The 25,144-nt window shown below is 41.3% G+C and overlaps 1 protein-coding gene across 9 annotated transcripts in view; it reads left to right on the top strand.

Moving 5' to 3' along the window:
* The window catches only part of arhgap32b (Rho GTPase activating protein 32b), a 102,084-nt gene that overhangs the window by 64,646 nt on the left and 12,294 nt on the right, over positions 1-25,144 (top strand). For 5 of the 9 annotated variants that reach the window (XM_053846640.1, XM_053846641.1, XM_053846638.1 and 2 more), the window contains 9 exons: positions 888-974; positions 6,510-6,647; positions 7,824-7,916; positions 8,102-8,224; positions 8,352-8,429; positions 8,885-8,966; positions 11,411-11,461; positions 11,723-11,797; positions 24,095-24,244. In XM_053846640.1, coding sequence (XP_053702615.1) covers positions 888-974; positions 6,510-6,647; positions 7,824-7,916; positions 8,102-8,224; positions 8,352-8,429; positions 8,885-8,966; positions 11,411-11,461; positions 11,723-11,797; positions 24,095-24,244 — 877 coding nt within the window. Of the gene's footprint in view, positions 1-887; positions 975-5,543; positions 5,668-6,509; positions 6,648-7,823; positions 7,917-8,101; positions 8,225-8,351; positions 8,430-8,884; positions 8,967-11,410; positions 11,462-11,722; positions 11,798-17,098; positions 17,263-24,094; positions 24,245-25,144 lie in introns of those variants that run through there. The other 4 variants (XM_053846646.1, XM_053846643.1, XM_053846644.1 and 1 more) reach the window with 4 other exon arrangements.

Below are 25,144 nucleotides of genomic sequence, written 5' to 3'. Positions count from 1 at the left end.
ATGTTTTAGACACTTCAACAGCCCATGCTTATACTTAACTGAAGTTTGTGCCTTCATCTGTGCATTCTTTTATTCTTTTACATATTTACATCAAAATGCATGTATATGCTGCAACTTGTGATTATTTTACTAGTCGACTTCATGAACAATGTCAGCATACGACATGTACAGGTTGGCGACCGTACCAACGTCATTGTAGTCTTGTAGTCATTGAGTAGAAATAAATCCAAATAAAAATGTACTTAAACTTTTATCATGTTAAATTCACTTTTGAAACAGCATTTGAATTCTAATTGCTCAAAATGTGATGTAAAAGTTACGTGTCCTTTGATCAATGGTTCCATGCTTTTGGCATTTTGGGTTAAATATGAATATCAATATCATTAGATCATTGGAAATTGTGGTTGTTGTGTTTGTTGTGTATCTAGGAAAATCTATGAGTTGATAAAACGTTTCTCTCAAGGGTCATTTTCATAGAGATCTCACTGTTGCCTCCATAACTGCATTCACTCTGAGTGGTTCCTAAGTTGAATCAGTTGCTGTATATTACTGAGCAGTGGATGAAGACTGGCCTGCAGCTAAGCACCATCACTTGCACATGCATCAGTGATCTTTGGCTGCTCATGCTGCTGTCCCTGCTTCGTCACTTTTCCTTTCTTGGATCCGCAGCAGAGCAAGTTCACCTGAGCTGCTGTCTCAGACACCTACACAATGTCGATGAAAAGTTTCTGAATCTGTGAAAGATATTTCTGGAGTAGATGGCACCCTAGCCTTGTTATTTCTGCTGCGATAGTAATGGAGGCTCCTACTGCTCTTGCAAATCTAGTGAAACTTGTCAAGAAGTTTTTGTGAGGCACTAACATCACACTTTATTTTCTCTTCTTCAGTTGACCCTGGGCGACGAACAGTGTGAAGTGACACGAAATGGCTACGAGTCGAAGGAGCTTGTCTACTTGGTTCATATTTACTGCCAGGTAAGAATGCTGTGACCCAGACTCACCTTAACTCCACTCTGCTTCTGCCTTTTTTTAAGCGCGTGTAATTACCCTTTGATAGTGCAGGACAGCCTGCACAGATATCTTGAGCTTCCCACTGCTCACTCCTCAGCAAAGCCCTGGCTCACATTTCAACATTTCTGAAGCACCTTATGTCCTGTTGGAGAATTCATAGTTATTGTATGTCAGAATCTGGCAGGCGAGTTTTAGAACATAATACCCAAGATCATCAATGAGGCCTCTGAGTTTGAACTCTGCGCGAGGAGGGACATTTAATTGCTCTCAACAGTTCTTAATATTTCAAAGTGTATTTTTCAGGGTTGGTGTTTAAAGATTTGTGGAAAAAAAAAAGAGTTCATTGTGTCTCACACTCGAGTGTGCATCTTGTTTTTCGTATTTTTAATGGTGTTGTTATATTTGTGAGCCCTTAAGACCAAACCTGTTTTGAAAACAAAAATATGCCTTAATATTCTATTCGCATGGCATCAGTTTGATGTTGTGACCTGTGGTAATTTAAAAATTACTGCCAGACGTAGGAGAGTCGTGCATTCACCAGGGATAAACACAGCCTGTTTTTGACTAGCATTTACGGACCAATCGTCCTTGGATATATTGCCGCAGCCAAGACTATCTCTGTTAACAGTGAACGGAACACTGACCTTGCTCTAACTCTTGGCTTGGTTTGTCAAACTAGTGTTGGAAGATGTGTTTCAGAGATTGTTCCCCCCCTCTAAGGGGCTACGTTTCTTGCTGACTGTGGTTAATTGTGAGCCAGATCTGTTCCTGAGCCAGTCATTTTTAGATTGTTATGTTACGGCTGACAGTAGCTATTAGGGGGAAGAACCTCTGATGCATAAAGCGTACATGATATTTACTAATATTTATATACACAACTACCGATGCGTACTGGCTTTGTAGTGAAATGATTTAACTTTGCAGGACATTAGTACAAAGCTGCAACTTAATGACGGTGTTCAATAACTTGATCTACTTTCACTCCCACCAGGAAAGAGCTAAATGAGGCTCCAGGACAGACCTCTTAGCCAAAATTCCGTAGATTAATATGATTTAAAATTCTGACACTCACATGATATGCCTGCATGAAAGGGTATGAATCCTTTTTTGAGACACCATTGCGAAACATGCGTTTTTCTGTTCAACAAGAAATGCTTTTCTGGCCTCTGAGAAAAAATAAGCTTTGACAGGATGATGTTGAAAGGTTTCATTTGTTGTGTAAACACATGGTGAATAAATGGCTTGCATTTCAATATATAAAAAAAATGAAATGAGCTGTGTAGAATGCAGTGTTTCCACCAGGATTTTCTGAAGCTGTGGTCGAGCCCCCTGAGGCGAGTTTTGACATTTACTGAATAGGTGTCAATAAAAACTCTACTTTTTATTCATGAGAAGTAAATCTGCCTCCTCTATAGTTCCACGAGCAACAGACTTCAGTTACTATGAGGTTTCTTTTGGGATTTTCCCATTACCAACACACCGTAACTACCATAATTTCTGCTCGTTTTGATGTTTCCACTTTGTTTTAATAGCTTTGATCACGTGAGATTTTATCTGTAACAGAGAGCTTGTTATTCTGAAGGCATGGCAGCTGTGGCAGTGAGCCACATCTAGCAGAAACCCTGAGAATGTTGTTTATTTTACTTAAATTTCCTTCTTGTTGTGTAGATTTAACCATGTTACCTGGTCTGTATCCATTAAACCTTTTTGAACCTTAAATCGCCCCCAAAATAAAAGCACATGAGTCAGTATTCAAGTGCAGGTTATTAGAAAAATAATGTTGTTAATGTTAATCATGCTGCAATATTCTCATCTTAAATATGACAATATTAAGTTTCTTAAATCACTCAGTAAATAAATAATTGAATAACGTGCGAATGATAGCACTATACTTGTTAAAGCAAAGTTAATTAACAATACATCGATTTTTTTATGTATGAAAATATGAAATTCAGATGGAAAATTAAGGGGTGCTTCCCCCCTCCAACTCCAATGCATCTTCTCCACTTCCACAATCACTATGTTGGGAGAAATTCCAGGGGAGAACCCTGCGTGCACAGGGTTGTTCTAACTGAATGTGTTCTTAGCAGTGATATCTTCTCAGTTCAATTCCATTTAGTGGTTTGATGCCACAGATATGAAGTTTCTTCCTTACAGGTCTCAAAGACAGTAACTATCTTGTGTCACATTAAGTACAGTCTTTTCTATCCATGTTACTTCTAAAGTAAAACTCAAAAATAACCTCAAACTATGGTAACTGCTGTTTACAAAGGGTGAGAAAATGTCAAAACAGATTCACAGTCATTCACATTTAAATCCAGTGCCCTCTAATGTTTCCTAAATATACGTTCCTTTTAGTTGTTAGTTCAGTTAATTTTAGACTGAATTTAGTCTAAAGAATTCAGCCAAATCTGAATGTTCTTATTAATATTCTGATTTAAGAATGAATATTTTCAAAAACTCAGTATAACTAAGAGCGATGTAAGAGAATACAGAGAGTTTTGATTTGAACAGGATGTTTAACACCAAGGTCCCTAGGGCTTATTTAGTGCCATTATTTGTGTTTTTGGATCAGACATCTGTTACATTTGAAGACGCCATCTCAAACTATCGTGAAAATCATTTTTGATTAGATTAGGTGCAACGTTGGACTGAAATTGGACATGTCATCAAAGCAGTAACCACATGTGTCTACAAGCTGCACAGAAACGGTGCCACGGCGGCCGCTAGTGACAGTCTTGACTCTGTTTTCATACTTTTCCTCACTAGTGCTTATATTCCACTCACTCGACCTTGGCAGTGGCTCACAAGTATGCGGCCGTTGACTTGGAAATTCCATCCATCGGAAAAAGTGCTAAATCTACACCACTTCTGTCTGAAAGTGGACAAAATGAGAGAGGGAGTTTGGCCTGCGTTCAGAACTTGGAGACCAGGAAAGTAGCACTGCTCTGTCAGACTGATTCAGTTCCATGGACTCAGAATCACTATCAGCGTCTGAAAGAAAGTGGGGCAGAAGAGCTTGAAGAGTTCCCATAGCCCACTGAGAGCTTTCAGAGCTGCCTGCCCTAGCCAGAGCTTTTAAGTCCGGAATGAAGCGTGCTCCGCAGTCCCAGTCGCACAGCCTCTGCTGGCCCCGATACGCACGGCTTTCTAGGCCAAATCAAAGCACAAGACTTTCCACCAGCGCTTTCTTTCAGCCGGGTTTGCTGCCTCATCTTGCTGGACCGGGAAGAAAAAAAACAACTCTTTGTTCAGTTTGTATGAAGTCAGTTTGATTGTGGTGGACATTTCCTGTTGGCATTTAATCACTAAATATTAACATGAAAATTTTTACTTGTCTTTTGTTTCAATGGATGGCGTTGGAGAGAAAAATATATATAAGTCTGTATGATGATCATCTCACTTCTGCTGCAGGACAAACGCAGGCCAGATTCACCTGCACATGCTCCAACAGTTGTGCGGTCTATGAGCGGAAAATGATCTGCGTAATGTACGTGGTACACTGTCAGGCCTCCTCACTGGCATGGCTCTGTGCCACTTCTGGTTCTTGAATGTTCACAGCATGTTTTGAGAGGAACAAATGTTTGGATCCTGGCAATTTGGTTCACGGCTGCAACCCATGGCTTGGACCATGACACCATCAGTGGTCCATGACGTCGGTCCACACACACCCGCACACACACACACACACACACACACAGACTTGTTAGATATCAGATGCCTTTGATGTTTTAGACTTCTCCTCACCATGAAAAGTTGTTGCTTGTGAAAAATTGTTTCAGTAAAGCATCAAACACTTTCAGAATATCGGTGCAACGTTTTATTAGCTAAGCATCATTTGTTTACTTCTGCCCAAGAAACACTTTTGTACTGCTTAAAGTTGTATGGACGCTATGGATTGATAGAAAGCACAGAGGTTCTGAGAAGCCAAAATCTCGCCACTGTTTCCAGAACCAGGACCATACCGGTGTGAATGGCCTGTGCAACGAAGAGAAAAGTCATTCAGAATGTGCATTATTTTAGTGCAAAAGCTTTTTTGTCAGTGTTGTTTCACTGTTTTAGTATTAGTTTCAGGCCTAGTTTAGAAATTGTTTCAAGACAACACAGTGCAGTTAAGTGAAAAATGGTAATAGGAGTGGTGAAAATGTAATTATAAGTCATGAGAAAGTGTCTTATCTTCTTAGTTTGCTTGTTCACCTAATGTTAAAGTTATAAAGATGAAAATTCCTCTTGAGTTTCTTGTATTTTTCCATAAAAACTTACAGTCAAAAAGGTATACATCTGCCTGAAAAAAGCTCTTTCTCATTAACGCATTATTATCCTATTATTCTACAGTCATAAAAATATAAATTCAGTCAGGCTAATGAATGGGTTTCATTATGCCACTATGAACCGCCAGGGGCAGCAGTGTGTCAAAGAAAAAAGAGAATAAGAAAGATCAAGATGCAGGTTTCACTCTTGGGGTTCAGAGACTTATGAAAAGAAATTTTACCAGATGATTGAGCTAGCTAGGTTATGTTTTACTCTGAGCAGCAAGACACCAAACAACTGAGAGCAGAGAACTCCATTGTCAGCTCAAGTGTGGATGTGAGACAAGGAGCATGCTTTGTGGCCTCTGGTGGCCATTTGGAGACATACCAGCTAGTCACTGCTGAGTGTGAGTGAGTCTCCTTACGCTCAGGAGTGTGACTGAAAATCCATTAAAATGTAACTAATATTTTGGTATGAAAGTTTGGTAAAACAGTAAAATGCATAGTGTATTTGTTTCGTAGTGCATTAGTGTATCATTCAATAATTGAATGTCACACATGGTTGTTCATTCATGTGGTGTTTGCAGCAGTTGTTTTGCCGTGTTGCCCTCCTCATGCTTCTTTGTCACAGATAAGGCTAGAAATATTAGCCTTGACGTCATGCTAAGGTTGAAAATGATTTCCTGTGTTGATATCCATGAGGGTGTGCACACTCATTCACTGAGCTGCACGGCAACTGGATGTGAAATAAATGAGCCCACTTAGCCTCTTCAGGTGCAGGATTTAACCGCTGGGCTAATATGCTAATTTGTGGTTTGGAGAGACTGAAGTATGGGGTACACAGCTGGCGTTTTAAGACGTCATGAGCATGATGAAATGTGACAGGAGCTGTCAAAACAAATTTCAATTTCCTGGACTAACTACATAGGAGCATGGGTTTGTTTGACTCGTCCCATATTGCCAGATTAGAAGGGAGTCACAGAGCACTGCACAGACTGGGCTGCTGCGTAGCTTTAAGGTCACCACTGGAGCATTTCGCTATTCATCATAATAGTGAAATGCAGCCAATGTTTTGGTGCAACTGTCCTGTGACCTTGAATACACTCTTCATTAAATTTGCGGGTCTTCATTACCTGCCTAGCACTGTGTCGGAAACACTTGGTGTGGTGTGTATTAGCTCTACAACTAGCCAGTTCCCACTGAAGGTGTTAAAGCAATGTGGCTTGACTGCACTATTTCTCTCCTAAAGGGTCGCAGTTGGATTGTGAAGCGCAGCTATGAGGATTTCCGAGTCTTGGACAAACACTTGCACCTCTGCATCTACGACCGACGTTTCTCGCAGCTGCCTGAGCTTCCACGACTGGACAGCCTGACTGACCAGTCTGAGGTGAGACAGCTAGCTGATCCTTACAGATACCAAGCTTATGAAATGTACCCTGTCACGGTGTTAAAAATATAAACGCGATGAATTTAAATTCTGACTAGAATAAGGAGAGAAGTTCATTACTTATTTGTGGTCAAAATTTCTTTGTTTTGTTGTTTCTGCCAATTTACCTGCATCGCCTCAAATGTTTTGTACTTTCTCTGTCGTTTTAATGCATTCTTTATTTGGATCCTTCTTATTTTCAATGTTTTATTTTCATACCATTACCCACAACACTTCAGGTATTAATATTTAGCAGTGTTGTGCTGGTCTGTTCTCTGGCCCCCTAACCTGAGACCGAGATCAAGACTTTGTGGGCCCCGTGTCTGAGTCAAAACCAGGACCAGCGAGGGAGGCGAGACCAAGAGCATGTTGGTGTTGGATTTAGTGGTCTCAAATACAACATAATTAGTCCAGGATATTTTGGAGTACTTCAAATGTCAGTCAAAAGCTGTGATTTAAATGTATGACACTGTTCAAGGTTGAAGCTGGTTGTGTAGTTAAAAGTACTGTGTACCACAATTTAATGATGTGCTTTGAATGAGGGCAATGTGTTAACATCTGAAAATGTAAAGGTGTATTCTGTTCCCTGCTAGTCTGAACAAAACCTTTGTTGTCAAGGTGAGACTTGACAAAGGTATCAAATAACCCTGGCTATACCAGTTTGTTGTATGTGATCAAGTAAATAATAGACCTGATAATCCCAGGCCTGCCAGAATAACTACATGTTTGTGATACTTTGTTTTACTCAGAATACTCAGAACACTATTGTAAATCGATAAATCTAAGGACAGTAGCTCTGCTTGAAGCTGACTGGCGCTCAGGTTGCGAGCTATTTTAGTCTCACTGCCACACAGCAGGTGCTGTCCCAAATGATATTCTTAACCTTTATTAGCCTTTATCCTGTAAAATAAACGAGAATATTCGCATCACCTAGAAAATACTGCTTAATTTATACATGTTAATTGACTCATTGCTGCACCTGTACCCATTGTGCAATCTATTCAAGTTGGTGAATGCCCTGTCAAACTGTAGAGCAACCTAAAATGTGCTCAAGTGTTGGACCAATGCAGCATTATAGAAGAGCCAGGTTGATGTTTTGCAAACTTGTTTTTAACTTGGTGTTGATTTCTGTCCCAGTCCGTTTCCCAGATGTTGTTGGCTTACCTTTCGCGGCTTTCGTCCATTGCCGATAACAAAATCAACTGTGGACCTGCGCTGACATGGATGGAGGTGAGCTCATAAAAACAGCATCTGAAATGCTCCCAGCTGATCCCACTCTTGTTTCAGACCCTAGCTGAAGTGTAGTGATCAAAGTCAAGGATTGGCGAGATGTTCAGTGCTGCTCCAAATGTGTGTCAGCATTCTGCTAATGAGCAGTCTGTGTGTGTGTGTGTGTGTGTGTGTGTGCGCGCCAGGTTGACAATAAGGGCAATCATCTGCTGGTGCATGAAGAGTCATCCATCAACGTTCCAGCGATCGCAGCCGCCCACGTCATCAAGCGCTACATCGCACAAGCATCAGATGAGCTGTCGTTTGAGGTGCCGAAAACCTCTCATCACACACTGGCTGAGCACACTGGCTGAGCACACAGGCTGAGCACACAGGCCACGACCCTTCATGAATCTTTCATTAATGCGTGGCCATCACTTTTTTTATGTGTTGAAGGTCGGTGACATTGTTTCAGTCATTGACATGCCGCCTAAAGAAGACACCACATGGTGGAGAGGCAAACATGGCTTCCAGGTATGCAGATAGTTGTTTGTTTCACTGTTTAAAGTATTTATTCACCTTTAACTTTTGCCTCTTTCACTGAGTCCTAGTCTTGACCTCAGCTAGTGGAAGTAGATGTGGCCCGTCTATGTAAAGGAGAATGTGAACCAGAATAAAGAGCATATAAAGAGCTCTTTTTGTGTTCTGGAAGTGCATGTCATATAATCTAGGTGTTGAAGCTTCACGCTAAAAGCATCCTTAGACTCTGAGAGAGAGATCTAGCTCCTGTGACACTCGGATACGATGTAGCACAGGAACACTTGACCATGGGAGCCAGTTAAGCGTCATTACAAGCGGACTCTTCCCACCTCTTCCTAAAATAATCACCATCAGTCTGAGCCGCCCTGCGCCCACACCGATACTATATCTCATGAGAATATGATATTGAAGTGAGACTCTCCGTCCTCTCTCTTTTACTCTCTGTAAAGGTTGGCTTCTTTCCCAGCGAGTGTGTGGAACTCATCAATGACAAAGTGCCACAGTCCATGACCAACTCAGTACCCAAGCCAGGTATTTTTTTCTCTTTCCCCTCCACTTGTACCAAGCACTCTGTCTGTTCTTCGCTTACTGATTGTAAAGGAGGAAGGCGGCGAGACATGACAGGAGTTGAGGTGTGTGTTCGTGAGGGTGAAGCATTTTGAGTGCACTATTTCTTATCTTGTCAAATGCAGGCTGTTATGGAAGGTTAAGTCTCTGACGTGGATCCTCAAATGCTCAGTTTGACTGGATAATCTATAACTTGATAATTTTTCTGCGTTTTCATCAACAAATCTGAACTCATTTCATAAGCAAATATGGGCTGTTGCTGATGAGGATACAAATTTTGACACCCTCGAATAGAGTTGTCTTAATATGCATCTACTACCTGTGCCAACTTTAAGCCTCAAATGTGCGTTTAGATTCAAACTAAATTTGAAAACCTCATTTAATGTGGAACCTCTTTCTCAAAACTTGATCATAAAACACAACATATTTTAATCAAAAAACTCCATGAAAAAGTTTCCATTTATTCATGTTAACCACGTGATCGAACAACACTGAAGCAGCTCTCCCTGTTTCTGACCCTTCCTTCCTTTCTTTCTTTCCATCTTTCTTTCTTTTCTGAATCATAATCTATTTGAGGGAGATATTTGTAAAAGCAAACAACACAACAACCATGTCAGAGGATCAAATCAAGTTATCTACTTATAGAAACTTGCTGACTAACTTGAATGGTGATTAGTTAAAAAGATGAAAAACACTTAATGTGTGAAGTCACTGCTGCATATTACGCGTGTGATTCCATGTTAATGATGTTATTTTCTACTCACTTCTTTAGAGCAAAGCTTCTTGGAGGAGAGAACATTTCCAAGAACCCACTTCTAATCCTCATGATGATATAAGAATTCTGACAGCTGTTCTGGGTGGAATTCGTAACATTTCTATCTAAATCAATTCTGTTTCACTGAAAGTATCGAACAAATTCAACATCTGTAACAGTTCAATTAAATGTGCTTTGCAGCACAAATCTTCCAGTAACAACACCGTATTACACCAAAAGAAGCCTCTAAATTATAAAGCCAGCTTTATTCTTTCTGCTAACACTAACTTGACTTGTGCGTCCAGTGACTTGCCTATTCTCCAATTTCAAATGTATTGCAACCAACACTAGTTTTAAACAGTTTTGTATCACGGCATCCTTGATTGATGTATTTACCTTCACTCTAATATATCATGGAATAGACGTCGCTAATCTTGTTTCATTGAATCCGAGTGAAATAACTTCTAATCTGCGACCCTCCGGAGCTAAACAATAATCTCTTTAGCGCTCTCCTGAGAGACTCAAATCTCCATAAATGAGTCCAAACCCTCTTAACACATCACAACATTTGGTTGCCAGGATACAGATTTCAACTTTCAAACTGAATTACACACTGTACTTGCATGGTAGCCCTTTACAAAGCCCAATTCTTTGTGCGCAAACCCAGCAGCTTGTATCAATTGACATCCCATTCTATAAATCCAAACATTGATTCATCCAAAATGACTTCACTTGCTTTTCACTTTGGACAAGTACTGCTTGGCCCTAACCATGGCAGAGCACCAATTGTGCTTCATTGAAGCAGAGCAAAACCCAAGTGTCCAGAATTAATACTTCACAGCAGCAGGCTCTGAACATCAGGGTTTTCATGTCTGAAGACTCCTAACTTTGGAACTTTGGATTTATTCTGTAGCAGGTTTCCACCTCTAAAGTGCTTCTGTGCTATGTACAAAAAGGACAAGAACAATTTTCCAACTTGATTATTTTCCCTTCAGAATCATAGGAAACATTACATTAAAAAGATGTGTGCAGCATCTGTCTCAGATTGAAACTGACAAGGAAGCAGATTGTTTTCCCTTTTAAAGTCACGTCTGCACCTTTCCAGCCAACAGTCGGGGGAGATAAGACTGAAACATAATCACAATGAATAGTCCAATTAAGCATATTAATACCAGACTTATTTAGGATTCAAAAATGATTATAGAGGGCAGGCTAACAGGAGACTGCACTTTTTATATTTCACTTTTAAAACTCAAAGGGACAGACAGCCATCTCTCCTGTCTCCACACCTCTGATGAGCTGATTCTCCAGGTTTTGCACCTCCTTGGTGACTGTCCTTCTCAGGTGGCTTCCCTCTGTCTAACCTTGCTTGCTTCTGCACCTTCGACTCTATTTAAGACAGAGCCGGTGACCATTCATAATCGATTAAAAATATGTCTTATAAACCTTTAGAACAACAGCAAATGCCATCCAACTGTGGTTCCTACGCTTACTGTCTGTAAAAACAAAGCCATATTTCACTGAGTTGCGAAGCCGTCTCACTGTTGTCCACTTGCTGAATGCATCTTTAATCCTGCTGCTGTCTGGCTGCCCAGGCTTGTCCAGTCATTGTTGCATGTGTCTTGATTTGTCGACTGTGACTCCTCTGCCTCAGCGTCCCCCTGCTCTGGCCTGCCGCCTGCTTCTTGGAGCCTCTTCCCCCCCTGTGCGTGCTGGTATACACACATCATCCACCTCATTTTATACAGACACATTCTGACTTGTGTTGCTTACTGTTTACACGATTTGCTGGTTTAGCTTGTTGCTGTTGTTTTCACTTGTTTCTTACCATTGCAGATTTCCAAGTGCAAATTTGTTTTCTGTAATCTGACGTGCCTTTCTCCTTTTGCTGCTTCTCTCATGACTTCATCACCGCCATCGTCATTCTCCATCCATCCTATCTATATGTCCATCGGGCTGCATGCAGACTTGGAGATGGAGAGTGTAATACAGGACAGTTCATGGGTGGCCGACCCGCTAAACCACTACAGCATAAGTTCAGGTAGACAAAAAACGTTTGATGTGCTCCCCTAGATAGAACTAACCTCCAACCCAATGAGTGTGTCTGACCCTTTTCACATTGCTTCTCTGATGTCTGATGATTCTGCCTCTTGTGTGAATGGTGTGGGTCCATTTTTAAATGACTAGAATATGAGGTGGGACTCTCATATGAGAGGGAGCTGTTGGGGTAAATCTTCATAACAACCAGATCCTCCTATGGAATGCATACTGCTGAGCTGTCATTTATCCAATGGATGCTTATTTGAAGACACAAGATATGGCAGTGTATTTCAAATGTACAAACTGTTTATTTTTCCCTATTTCTGTGGTTATAGTTAAAATGCTCTTGATTGAATATGTGTACACAGAGTGTACCTTCTTGGCCTGGTGCTTCAAATATTACATTTTCTTTTTCTCCTTCTATCTCCACTTGTTAATCAAAGAGTGCACAGGAACCTGTCCGACATTGTGTGTCTTTAATTTTCAGCTTTAGTGCATCTGTTGGGAATATGAGTACAGTTGTAAGTCTGTTAGACGAGTGTAGAGGCAGGCAAGCGCGGTCTTTTTGCTATATTTATGAAACTGCAACAGACATTTTTCATCATTTATTGCTGTTGGAATTTTAATTACAACTCATTCGTCAATTTAGGTCTTTATTTTTTTTTAATATTCCTCATTCTACCCCATATTTTATTTACATTTTAATATTCCAATCCTTCCTCTCTAGATTGTACTAATTCATTAAAATCTTAGGTTTGATTTTTAATTTAGATCTTGAATGACTAATGCTAGTTTTAGCTCAGTTTATTTCTTCGTCCTTGAAATGCTATACAGTGAATAGATGCATTGCATTTATGTCATTTTTCAATGTGTCACCCATAGTTCTGCCACCAAGATATTCACCACTGCTATAGAGCCTTGAATTTTATATGTAGAGAATCTTCTTTAAGCAGTGTTGTGACTCATTTCTAGCTGACTTCAAAGAGGAGTGATGCATGAACAGTCAGATGTAGTTTGACTGCAGTTTGATACCTATGTGGTTATTGTATTGAAGCAGTTCCATCTTTGTGGACCCAGGTGTCCTGAAACTGATTATTATGAGGCTTTTTTGTAATTTTGTGAGCAAGCGGTGGTGGCAACATCAGAGAAGAAAACAACCGTGAGTGAAGTAGAGGTTTGTCAGTGCCAGGCGCTGATGTTTTTCTTACCACCAGTTGACCAGTCATTGTGATCTTTTCAGTGGCTCCACTGGCAGTAAGCTAACATCTAAAAACATGAAGTCTTTCAAACATGGCTTTTTATTTTAGTCACATGCAACCTCCACCAGTTCCTCTAATGGTGATAGCTGTGGTAGAGGAAGAATGAGCATGAGAGTGTGATTTGGTTATTCGACGAGTGGGAGGTGATTCTCTCCCGACAGCCTTGTGCTTATTCTTTCGTGGCCTCTCAAGGTGTATGCAAATGTCTTCAGGGGTGTTCCAGGTTACTACAGCGTTACTCAAAGCGGCTGAATGTCCCTTCTGTCTGGACCAAGCCCAGCTGTGTTTGTGTGTCTTGTTTGGTCTGAGCTGAAAGGCCACGGCAGGGGAGCCGTAGTTCAGGGTCTTGACCGGCCATAATTTATTTAATCCCTTTACAATGAGGGGGCCTGTAAACCCATCCATTGAGCGTTAAGCTTTGTTCTGCAACAGTAAGAATCTCTGTCTCTCTCTCCATGGCGACTGAAAGAGCACATTCCTGCAGGGAGCCACACAGTATCCAAAAAATATGCTGCCTCGGTCCAATCTGCTCCCCACTAGCTGTGCAGTTTTGTGTGAAAGTGGATTATCAGTCCTTATGTTTGTGCCATGAACGCTCCTCTGTTTCATATTTAAACCTGGCGCAGTGGTCAACTCCAGGCTCTAATGTTATTGTTTTCCACCTTCCATAAAGACACCAGTTGCTGACCCAGATGTAGCGCCCTCCTCCTCCTGCCCTGCTTGCTGCAGCCGGTGATCCGGGCAGCTGTGTGCGGGTGTGTGAGCCAGGACAGCTGCTTGTGTGCAGGGGAGTGCAGGAGGAACGTGTGAAACACAGTTAGATTTGTCCTGTGGTTCCCATGGATCGCAGATCATTTCCTGGTGCTGTGGACTGTGAAACGGCGCGGAGGTCCCCTGTGTAATGCGTCAAAGTTTCTGAACGAGACTGACGGTCTGTAATTGAATTATACAAAGCTGGATTACATCAGCATTGTTCTTCAGCACCCGAGTGATTGATTCCAAAACAGATTCTTGCATTTATCGAGCCATAGAAAAAGTGAGACGCCCTCCGCGAGCAGATTTACAGCGGCGTTTGTGTTGCTGACCGCTTCAGATTCTTCATTCCTTTGCTGTTTCTACATCCCAGCAGGGAAATCTATCATGTCTGCTCAGAGTTCTGAAGGATGGGGGATGAATATGTAACACAGCAACAATACAAATATTCACATTTGTGCTTACACTAGTGTGAAGGATTAGGGTCACATCAAGTACATACAGGTATAATAAATAATAAGAACTGGTCTGCATCATTAACCAATCTATTTTTTTATGAATTTTTTTTCATGCATTTATCTATTTTTACTTCAATGAATCTTCTCTCAGTGGACTTTTGAGTCAAGGAGCTTGTAGTTTTTAAAGATTTGCTGGACACCTGGTGTTAATCTTGGTCAATAGAATTTGAATTTTAAGATCAGGGAACACTTGTTAAACATTAATGAACAAATTAGTAGCTCTCCAGTAGTCAAGGTGTTTTTAAGGTTGAACTCAGAATTGAAGTTCTTTGTCTATTAGGGTTTTCATCCTCACCTATCTGTAATCATTGGATCTGCTAGAACTTGAGACACTTGCTCTCTTATGCTTATTGGAAATATTAATACAAAGGCTTTGGCTACTCTTTGTACAGCGGGCATGACAGCTGGGAAACACTCTCTACTGAGAAGCCTGTCACTAACACAAGTATATTGGAAGCAAATTTTTATTTTCTCTAATCTGAAACAATTCTGTTTTCAATTCAGACACATTACCCTCTAAAAACACACAAAAACATGAAGTCCCTGGCCACTCTCTCATGTCTTAGTTCATTTGTACTTGGGCGTAACAGCTGAACCTCCACATTGGTCCACACCAGCATCTGTTTCCATATTCAGGTTGTTGTGCTACTGTAGCACTGATCAAGATGCAAATTGAGATTCAAGGATGTCTTCTTACTCCTCACTCCAGAGCTGCACCAGTAGTGGCCATCCAATCTAACCTAATCACTAATATTTTCATCAATACTGTGTCATCAAACTCGTCTCCAGGATCAGATTGTGTTGTCTGACCAGGGCTGTGCAAGGCTGCATGCATTGGGATATCTGTTTTTGAAATATACCGCACAGCTTTGATGAAAGAAAAATGTGTGTAGGAAATTCAAGTCATGTAAACACAACTGTCAATTCAGACAGAAAACTTTTGGATTTACGTTATGTGTCTTGTCTTTCACACTTGGAGGATGGGAAATGCGAAGAGTTTAAAATATGCTTTTATTGATTTGAACCTTGTGATTCTTTTCAAGTGGAAAGTTGCTTTGAAGAACTGAGTGGTCACTATCAGGAATCAATACCCTTCTGTGTTTTGTCATATTGTGTTGTGTCTCCTGAAGTGAAAGTTTTGTCCATAATTGTGCGACTGATTACGAGCAAAGTTGGACCTTAGTTCAGTTTGTTGAAGCTTGAAATCCTGTGGTGTTGTCAAAACCGTTTTTTAAGAAAAGGAAAATATCTCCTCCGCCAAATTGTGTGCCTTGTTTTTGAGTCTGTCATTGGTCCAGGAGTTTCAAGTTGACATCACATGCATGTGTGCTGACTGTCGTCTCGTGATCCTGCACTAACAGCAAATTAGTTTGACTCAACGCGTCTTAACAGGGACTAACCCACTCCAGCAATTAATCAAAGGGTGAGAGTTCAGCGGGGGCGCGGGGCCGCACAAGGGGAGAGCAGATTGAAAAACATGGGCCAGCCGCCTTCTATGATAATTACGCTTGAATAAAGGATTTGGACTGTGGGTCAGGTCCTCTTTCGTCAGACCTGAGTGTTCACGCACAAACATGCTGGTTGACAAGTTCCAAACCTTGATAGCATTTTTCAATTTAAATCATCTATAAGCTATGATATCTATAAGCACGCTCTCTTGCCATGTATGTAAGGAGTGGAGTTATTCAGCTAATCTGACTCTAACCTTACGTGAGCATGTAATCATGCATTAGCAAGATATTAAATGTGAGGAATTCCGAGATTTAAACTGGTGCAAAGTCATGCTCTTGCTCCTTCAAACAGCATTTTCCACACTGTGTTTAAACACTGCCGTTGTTCTCTGCAGATTTACTGCTTTTAATTACAAGCAGGATTTTGAAGTAAGCAACATGAGTCAACAACCAGTGGTGGAAAAAGATGTTAAATGTCCCATGTTACGCTTATTTTTGGGGCTTTTACTTTGGTGTCGGATCCCAGTGGAGGCCGTTAGTAAATTAATTTTAATAAAATACTCCATAAATCTTTCATTGTTTACTGTGTAATTGTTTCTCAGTGTTTTCAGAGTCATCCTCTTTTAGGGTTAGGATCCCTCTGTTGTTTTGACAGCGACTATCTGAACAATGATAACCTGAATAGTGTCCGCAGCGCAGCAATGGATGACTGCAGTTCTTTCACCACAGACCTTTCACCTTCACCTGATCCAATGACATGACCTGTCCTCTGCGCTTCTGCAGCACAATACGGAGCAGTCAAAGTACTACGTATTTTTAGCTGTATTGCTGTATATTTTAATACACTTTATATTTATTTGAGTCTTGACATCATATTTCCCCTCACGAGACCATACACTAAATGTGAAACTGAAGTGCAATTACTGAAATGTGCTCAGTAGTCACACTGTCATACTCACAGTACAGTACATCTAACTTCCAGACACCAACTCTCGCTGCAATGAATCACATCCCAAGCCACTCACTGCCTCGCATCTGCACTGAAGCATTGACCTTCACATCAGACCGAAACGCGGATCCTCTCTTAAACATTCAGAAATACAAACTCATTTTTTTTATGTTTTTATGTTTTGAATTGTCACAACATCGTGTAGTACGTTGAACGATTGTAGTTTATTACCACGATCAGCGCTAAAAAAAAAAAAAAAAAAGCTTCAGAGCACCGAAGTTCGGACTGAAACAAGGCTTTTAAATTTTTCCCGAGAGCACGTGAACGCAGCATCAGTTTGTACGCGGGCGTTGAAACTGGCGGGAGCGCGCGCGCGAGTTCTCGCTGACTGAGCAGAGTGCGCGCTGTTGTCGAGCGTCAACTCCAAGCTGTGAAAGTTCACACTCGAGTTCTTGTCGTTTGTTGTCATAATCATCGGGACGTAGTTGCTCGCGGGTCTTTTAGCGCAGAGCAGGAGCCGCGGCATGAGGTGAAAGGTAAGAGTCACGTTTTGAGCTCATTTCTTTGAAATAATATTCGCTGCGTGTGGGTCTTAAGGTGAACTTGTGAATGGACGTTTAGTGTGGACGAACAGGATGATGGAAAGTATCCATTTCCACCGCTATCTTTGCACCTTGTTCCGCTATAAAAGTGTTTTGTTTTTTCTTTCTTAAAAGTGGGAGCGTTGTCATGATGAATTGCGCTTGATAAATGAGCAAGTTCGGAATATGATCACACCCATTTGTTTCTGGCTGCTGACACTGAGTCACTTTCCCCTTTAGCAGCGGAAAATAATCTGCGCTTGGTTATTCCGTTTGGAATAATGACTGGGTGAGACCACACGGGGCTCAGCTGTCACCGACCCTCTGTCCGTTCCTTCCTGTCTGCATACATCCAGCCCCTGTCGTTCGATCGTTTGGGTCGATAGTTTGTTCTCCAGAGTCGGCCAACACAGTAACCTTTCCACTTTATGTTTTAATCTGGTAAAAGGAGGTGACCGGTGTTATTTTGAGACTCAATGCAAAGCAGTTTGTGCTCAACATATAATTGTTTAAACCGCCGGTTGATTTGATTATTATTTTAAAATAGCTGTATTTAAATGAGATGTGAATATCTTAAGAATGTGCCTGTCAGTGCAGGTGAGCATTGTCACTGCTGTGAGTCCAAGAATCAGCTTCTTGCATCTGACTGAAGGGGTGAGGAAAATAAGAATACACTGTTGAATGTTTGTGGTCGTGCTGTTAACCTAGAAAAAGTCATATCTGTGGGAATGTGTGTGGTCAGCAGAATGAGCCTTTTTTTCTTCACACATTGGGCGCTGAAGTAAATTATTACAATATTTTTACACTTCATTTGTTCTTTTCTATTTCTAATGTGAGTCATAAATTGTCAAGATTTAGTCCTGGACATGGTGAACTTCTCACGAGAAATAAACATGCCCTAAAAATCAAAACAGAACAGCTGATTTCTGTAGGGGAAGGATCTTGCTATGAAATCATTTTGAATTGGCTTTATCTAAATTGTGTATTTAATATGGAGTGACAACCACATTTTGGACTGAAAGTCCAGTTTCCAGTGGGTTTCTTTGCAGTGTCAAATTGTTGCTAAATTGCAATGCTGAATTCTGATATAACATAAATAAACATAATATACTTCTGCCATAACATTCGATTTTTTTCAGAGTTTTAGGGACAAACAAATAATTCAGTGGTAAGAACTTTCATGCTGCTTGTGTCTATGATATGCTTTTGTTTGTATTATCTTTTGTTTTGAGTGTTTGTTTTGTTTAAATCAGGGTGTCTGGCATGGTTTATATTGTGACTTGAATGGTCAAGATGTACCAGAGATCTTTGACCTAACTGACTGAACTGTAACTCACTCCTTTGGGTGCCCTACAATGATTTCATACTCCAGGCCATTTTTGTCACATGGCGTCATGTCTGCTTGTTATGACACCATCATTGTCGTTGAGGACTTCTGGAACTTCTTGCAATTTTCCAGTGACGTTGGCTAAAGAAAGTGATTGTGTCAAAAAAAAAAAACATCTAGCATGACTGTTTAGCCTGATGTCATCTTGGACTTTGAGTTTCGAGGGGGGTGCTGTTGGAATCCGAGCTCATGCCTGAAACCGTGGTCACGCCTACTGCTGCTCCTGGACTCAGAGAATTGGCAGAGAATCGTGGGCTCATATGTCTATGGTTGTTTTGTCAGTTGTAGCAGCCATATCAAACTCGCATGGCTTTCTTTTCTCTCGTACCAAAGGCTGTGTATCAAATGCCACTTTAAGACAAATGAAAGCTGTGTTTCTCAGTCATTTCTGGGTCAGAGCTCAGAGATGATGTTTGCCATTACGTGTGCAATTGTTCCTGTTGTAATGCTTGGCATGGGTATCTGGCTCATCTGGAAGTTGCTGTTATTGTTGCTCAGTGTTTGCGTAAATGCCTGGAGTAAACCGGTGGTTGTTATTTTTCCCTCAAGCTGCTGGGCCCCCGCCCCAGATGGTCACATGTACCGGTACCATGTGATCTGACACCTTTCTGCTGTTTTCAGTCTGCTGCATTGGAATGATGAAACGGTTGATGTTCTAGAACCTCTGGAAAACCATTTTTTTCTCCAATTCTGTGAAAATACTTGCGTCATAATGATGTCATTTAGGCAATCACAACAAACTTAAGCTTCAAATTACTAACATGAATCTTGTTAGGATGCTCTCGAAGATGTTTGTTTTTCCAAACGTAGCTTTACCCAGCTAGTTAGCGGTCTTCATTTCAAATAAGAACATTTGTCCCAGTCAAGCCCTCTTCCACATGGAGTACACCTGTCCCTGCTTCCCTTGTACAACATCTGGAATTAAATAAGGTCCCCGGTGTGCATCAACTGGTGATGAGCACCCTCTGTATTTTCGTTTGTTACAACATACAGTGTATTGAATATTCATTCTATTTGCCAGAAATTCAAAATCTAACTTTTCAAAGTCATGTTAGAATTTTTTTTTTCTCCAGTTTGGTGACTCAAGCGACAAGATATGAGGCAAACACTGAAAAACGAAGCTTTGTGGATGTTGATCCACTGAATTCACCCAACTTCTCCCCAGTTTCGAAGGGTTGGTGGAGAATCGATGAAGGACAGAGATGTGATTATGTGATAGCAAGTACATAGGCACACAGGATTTTTGTCAACAGGGTGTCTGAGCGACTTGGAAACACCCTGCCCTGAAAACTAGACTCCCTATTTTAAGGCAGAGTGGCTCCCTTTTTCCCCCGTAACTTAACTCAATATGATGAAAATTTGCTGATTCACCCCAGGTTTCCACTGAAGCAACTGCACCACGATACTGACTCATTTTGATTCCCCTCTTCATGCAAGGATAGCGACAGTTTGTTGCACTATGAACAACAATAAAGCAGTTAACATTAGGCGAAAATACTTTATTAATCTTGTTACCGGGTGTCACAGAGCCTGTAACAGTAATGGAAGTGGGGGGAAAATGCAAGTATGAAGAGAAGGTAAACAGATATGAAATGATATTTACATATTTTACATAAAAAATACAATTTGCAACAACCAATAATATATAGATTTACTTAAGAGTCTCTCATATATGTTCATCTTATACAGCTTTCTATAGTCTAGTACGTGGGAAAAGTGTATTAGCTGTTAGAGGTCCTTCCCAGGACCCCGCTAGAATACCTGTACCAACATATGTAACATCCCTAGTGAAAAAGACGACACCCACTGTTCAAGTGTTGATAAAATGCAAATGTTGATGGGTGGTTTCATGGGCCACATCTGCTGCATTTCTGCACACAGAAACAGGGGGTGAACACAGTGGCGAGCAGCACATGGCAAATATGTTACGGTGATGCAAATTGCGATGGCTTACATCATCATAATGAGTTCAGACTTAAAGAATGTCTGGCATCTTTATCACTGTTCACTCTCCGGCCTCAGATGGGATGGGAACAGGCAACTGATGAGTAGGACTGTGGCATGCACTCACACTACTCAGCTCGAGCTGAAAACAAGTGTTACACCCAGTCACACTTGCAAAAAAAAAATGCATTTTTCATCACAGTGGCAGTCCTAAAATAAATGGCTCTGTCGTATAGATGAAAACGCCGGTGGGCCAGTGTTGGACAGTTGCTGAAGCTCTGGAGCTGCAGGTTTGGACTGTGATTCGCTGTGTCAGAAGTCAGAAGATGGTTGTCACTCCTCTGGCCTGGTGTGTGTGCGCCCTCCTGATAGGAGCTTCACTGTGATAGACATGATGTTTGTAGCCCAGGTGACCTGTCAACTAAAAAGCAACTTCATACCTTATTACCGTCATATAAATCATCATGAAGTAATAAATCCTCAAAACTGAAAGCCATAAACCACAAATGTAAATGTTAAAATGAAATAATTCAACAGTATTTAAGTATTTGTGAGGGGATTGATAAACATTTCTGATCCATTTACACTCAATACTGACTTTGCTTTCATGGCTGATAATTCCTGGATTGGTTTTTCAAGTCTTTTACTTGCTTTGCTTGTTAAGTCTTGTAAATATTGGGAAATGTCCACAGGTGCGCTTCTATTTAAAAATCTTAAATTTAATGCGCAGACTTGTATGAGCTTGTTTTATCTCTCAAACTCCTGTATGTTGGCTGATAGTTTTCCCCTTCTTTACTAAATGTTTTTCAGATTTAACCCAAGTGGACATGATTTACAGTTGAGCACTACCATTTTTAGTTTTGTGTTCTGAGTAGCTCCAGGCATTATTGCCTCTTCTCACTCCCAACCGAATTGTCTACTGATTCCTGCCGTGCAGCCCAACAATCGATATCACCGTGCCTGTGGTTTGTGAGGGCTGTGATAGTGGTTAAATCATGTAGGGATCAAAAAGCTTCCAGATGTGTTCCTGCCACGAATCCTCCTGCAGTTGTCATTTGAAGAGCTTCACAGTTGATCTTGATCTTTTTTTTTTTTTTTTTTATTTTAGCACCATGTCCTCAGACTCATGGGTTAGCACTCCATTGTTGATAAACCAAAAGCGTATAACCAATGAGGTGATAGGGTGAACATCAGTGATTGACAGTAGTTACGGCTGTAGCCTCACACTTTGGGTGGGATTTCTCTGAGACAAGTGGAGTTGAGGTCCCTCTGACATCGTAATCCAATTGGCTTGACGTATGACCACCTTGCCCCAAACCAATTGCTGTGCCGTAGCATCATTATGTAGCACAAGTTGAGGAGGCTAGTGGACAGGGGTTTACTATCCCTGCTTCTCTCCCCGAACCTGCTCAAGTCAGTTCATACTTCCGCTCCTACAGTAGAATCCTCTTTTGTCTAGGTGGTTCTGTTCATGGCTTTGGCCTAGATTTATCTGCGGTGCAGTCAAAACTGTGCTCAGCAGGTCCCCAGAGTTTTCTATGCTTGCTATCCTTCAGGCCTTACCTTCGCTGTTGTTGCCTTCTCTTTTCTGGATCATGTCAAGTGCAGGAAGCAGATGTCTGTCGTAGGCTGCAGATCAGCTGCACAACTGTATTCACAGGCTGTTTAGTGCACAGATGAAAAGCAGAATGCTGTTATACTTACAACGCACCACTGCAATCTGTTATGACCGAATTCATAAATGTGTAATCTTCCTTAAGTTGGAAATTACTCCCCAATTTTCACCAGCGGCGATCAAAGGGCTCGATTTGGCCTGGTTAACGCACATTCTTAAGCCCTGACTTTTCTAGTGGTGGATCTTTTTGTTTTATTTTTTTCTGACTCAATGAATTTTAAAGGATTCTCTAACCGTGGAAGGCGGCACCAGATTGGCATTTGGATCCAGGACTTTTATTTTTAAGGATACGTAGTCATTTTGGGAGATTTTGTTGGAGGCGCGGACTGAAGCTGCCTGGTGGAGGTTTGCGCTGTCTGAGTGCTTTTCTGATTTTACCAATAGCTCCTCTGTGTGTGTTCCAGTCTACCTTGTGTGTGAGTTGTAGATGAGAAGATGAGAGGGCATGGGCAAGGCAATTTGACCTTCAATCCGAACTCATAATGTTTGTGTATCGGCTACCAACATGAAGACATTTTTGACATAAGAATGGAATAAAATTGAGAACTTATATTTGGACTCTCTCACGATGCTAGGCAATATTTAGAGCATTTTAATGGAGTGATTAAGACTGATTTTACTTACTTGAAAACTGGAGCTGGACATTATTACTATGCTTTCTTGTGTAATGTTTTCTCAATTTTAGAGATAGACGAGCAGTCACGCGAGTTGTAGTCTCAGTTTTAGGTTTTTGATGGACCTCACACTGAAGAAAGAGGGTGTAGAGTTTCCCGACTGGCGTCATCTCTCCCTGTTGACGTCTTCTACTCTTGTAATTAGTGACCATCTGAGATTCCCACTCACTAATCTTCAGGTTTATAAACAGGTGATTTTGTGGTCACATGTGAATGAGGCTTTTAATAGTTGCATTTGGGTGTAAGGGGCTTTGCGGATTTATATTGAGGCTTTTGTGCTCTCTGATCTGTTGAACGGTCTCAATGTTATGGCAACAACAGATTTTTGTATTGCAGTTGTGTTCAATTTGAACTTAAATTTAAATGATCTGCTTACATAACACTGAAATCCCATCTTTGCTCTAAAAGCTATTAAAATTCATAATGTTCAAATGGTCAAAAACACGGCTCGGAATGTATTTTATTCAAGATTCTATAAAGGAAGCCCGTAGGTAAACCATTGATTTGGGGGTCAAAGTAGATGGGGAATGTCACCGCTTCTTATCCACTTTAGATCAACACATGGTCAGTGTCACACCACACTGAACTTAGCCCCAGATGAAGGCACCAGTAGTTTGCGAAGCTCGACAGAAATTATTTTTTTTTGTCCAACTTTGAAAAAAATGCAGACACTTTAATCCAATTGACCGTGTTTACACATTCTCCAGGGGCGAGGAAAACAAGTGGTGTGTTTGAGAAGCTTATATCGTTTCCCAGACATACTATCTGATGAAAGCTGTGTGGGTCTTTCAGAAGCTCTGCTCTTGCTTGTATAGTGAAGGAGGGGAGTGGAGGATACCAGTGTGGGATGTGGAGGATTCCTTTGTCGCTGCCTGGGAGGTGGGATTTCTAAACCAGCAGAAAACTACACATGCCTGAAGGAAGAGTTTGCATTTGAATGAAGCCGAAGTGTACACAGGCAGGAACTTAAGGGTCTTGTGTTAGGTTTCCACTCTGCATTGATGAATCTGGTGTGAAAGTTGAGATGATTACAAGCCTGCACTTATCCCAGAGAGGTGGACAATAGCGAGGTTTCTAATGCTGCCTTCTTTCTTTCAACCCCCGCAGTGTCGAAAAAACACGGGAAGCTGATCACCTTCCTACGCACCTTCATGAAGTCCAGGCCCACCAAGCAGAAGCTGAAGCAAAGAGGCATCCTCCGGGAGAGGGTGTTTGGCTGTGACCTGGGGGAGCACCTCCTCAACTCAGGCCATGATGGTAAGACATACTAACATCATGCACATCATTTCCTTGACTGCTCTGGTGCTAGACAATGATTCAACTTCAATGTCAACGTCGTCAATGGTTGACGATTCTAGTGTTATTAAGCTGCAAGTTTTACTTAATGCCTGATGAGTCTTTGTTTAAAAGACAGATTTGGGTTTTTAATGTCAATCTTCTCCCTATTATTCTCCCTATTATCTGCACTGACAACATAAGAACTCTCGATTGGTTATAAAAATCTTCCTCTGTAATTATTCAGCATAAAGCTTTGACTGAAGGACTTCTGGACTGAATAAACTTTAGAAGTTGTTCCTCCTTAGCTGTGATTTACAGTTGAAATAGTCCTGACACAAATTAATTTAAAAGTGATTTGTCAGTTATGCTTGAAGAGAGTGTGCAAATCTCTTGTTGCAAACATGGTTGCTAACTGATGAGACTCTCTTTGGCATGAAGAATATCTACTTTAAAGGGAGGGAGCGTACTGTCTAGATCAGGGGTCTTAAACTGATCCACAAAGGGGTCGCAGTGGGTGCAAGTTTTCGTTCTAACCCAACAAGCTCACACAGTTTAACCAATCAGGTGTCAGCTGAAACAAGCATCACCAGGCTGCCAAAACGTGATTGGCTGAAACAAAGACCTGCAGCCACTGCAACCCTTTGAAGACTGGTTTCAGACCCCTGCTGTGATCTAGTGATGCCGCACTGGTGCCATCATGGAACTCTTCACACTGCGGACTATGCCTTGAGACAAAGTGCGTTCAGCATCAAAAGTCCAAGATGTGAATACGTGACTCGGGTTTTGACCGCAGACTTGATCCCGCATGGAGCGCTGCAACTCGTCCCGGGTAGCTCTCCGCAGAGGGTGAGCTTCTCGCCTCAGGCAACACGGCGCTAG

Source organism: Synchiropus splendidus, chromosome 17 (assembly GCF_027744825.2).
Source record: "Synchiropus splendidus isolate RoL2022-P1 chromosome 17, RoL_Sspl_1.0, whole genome shotgun sequence".
NCBI lineage: Eukaryota > Metazoa > Chordata > Actinopteri > Syngnathiformes > Callionymidae > Synchiropus > Synchiropus splendidus.
Note: the sequence above shows the minus strand (reverse complement) of the source record. Positions and strands in the feature narration are given on the sequence as shown.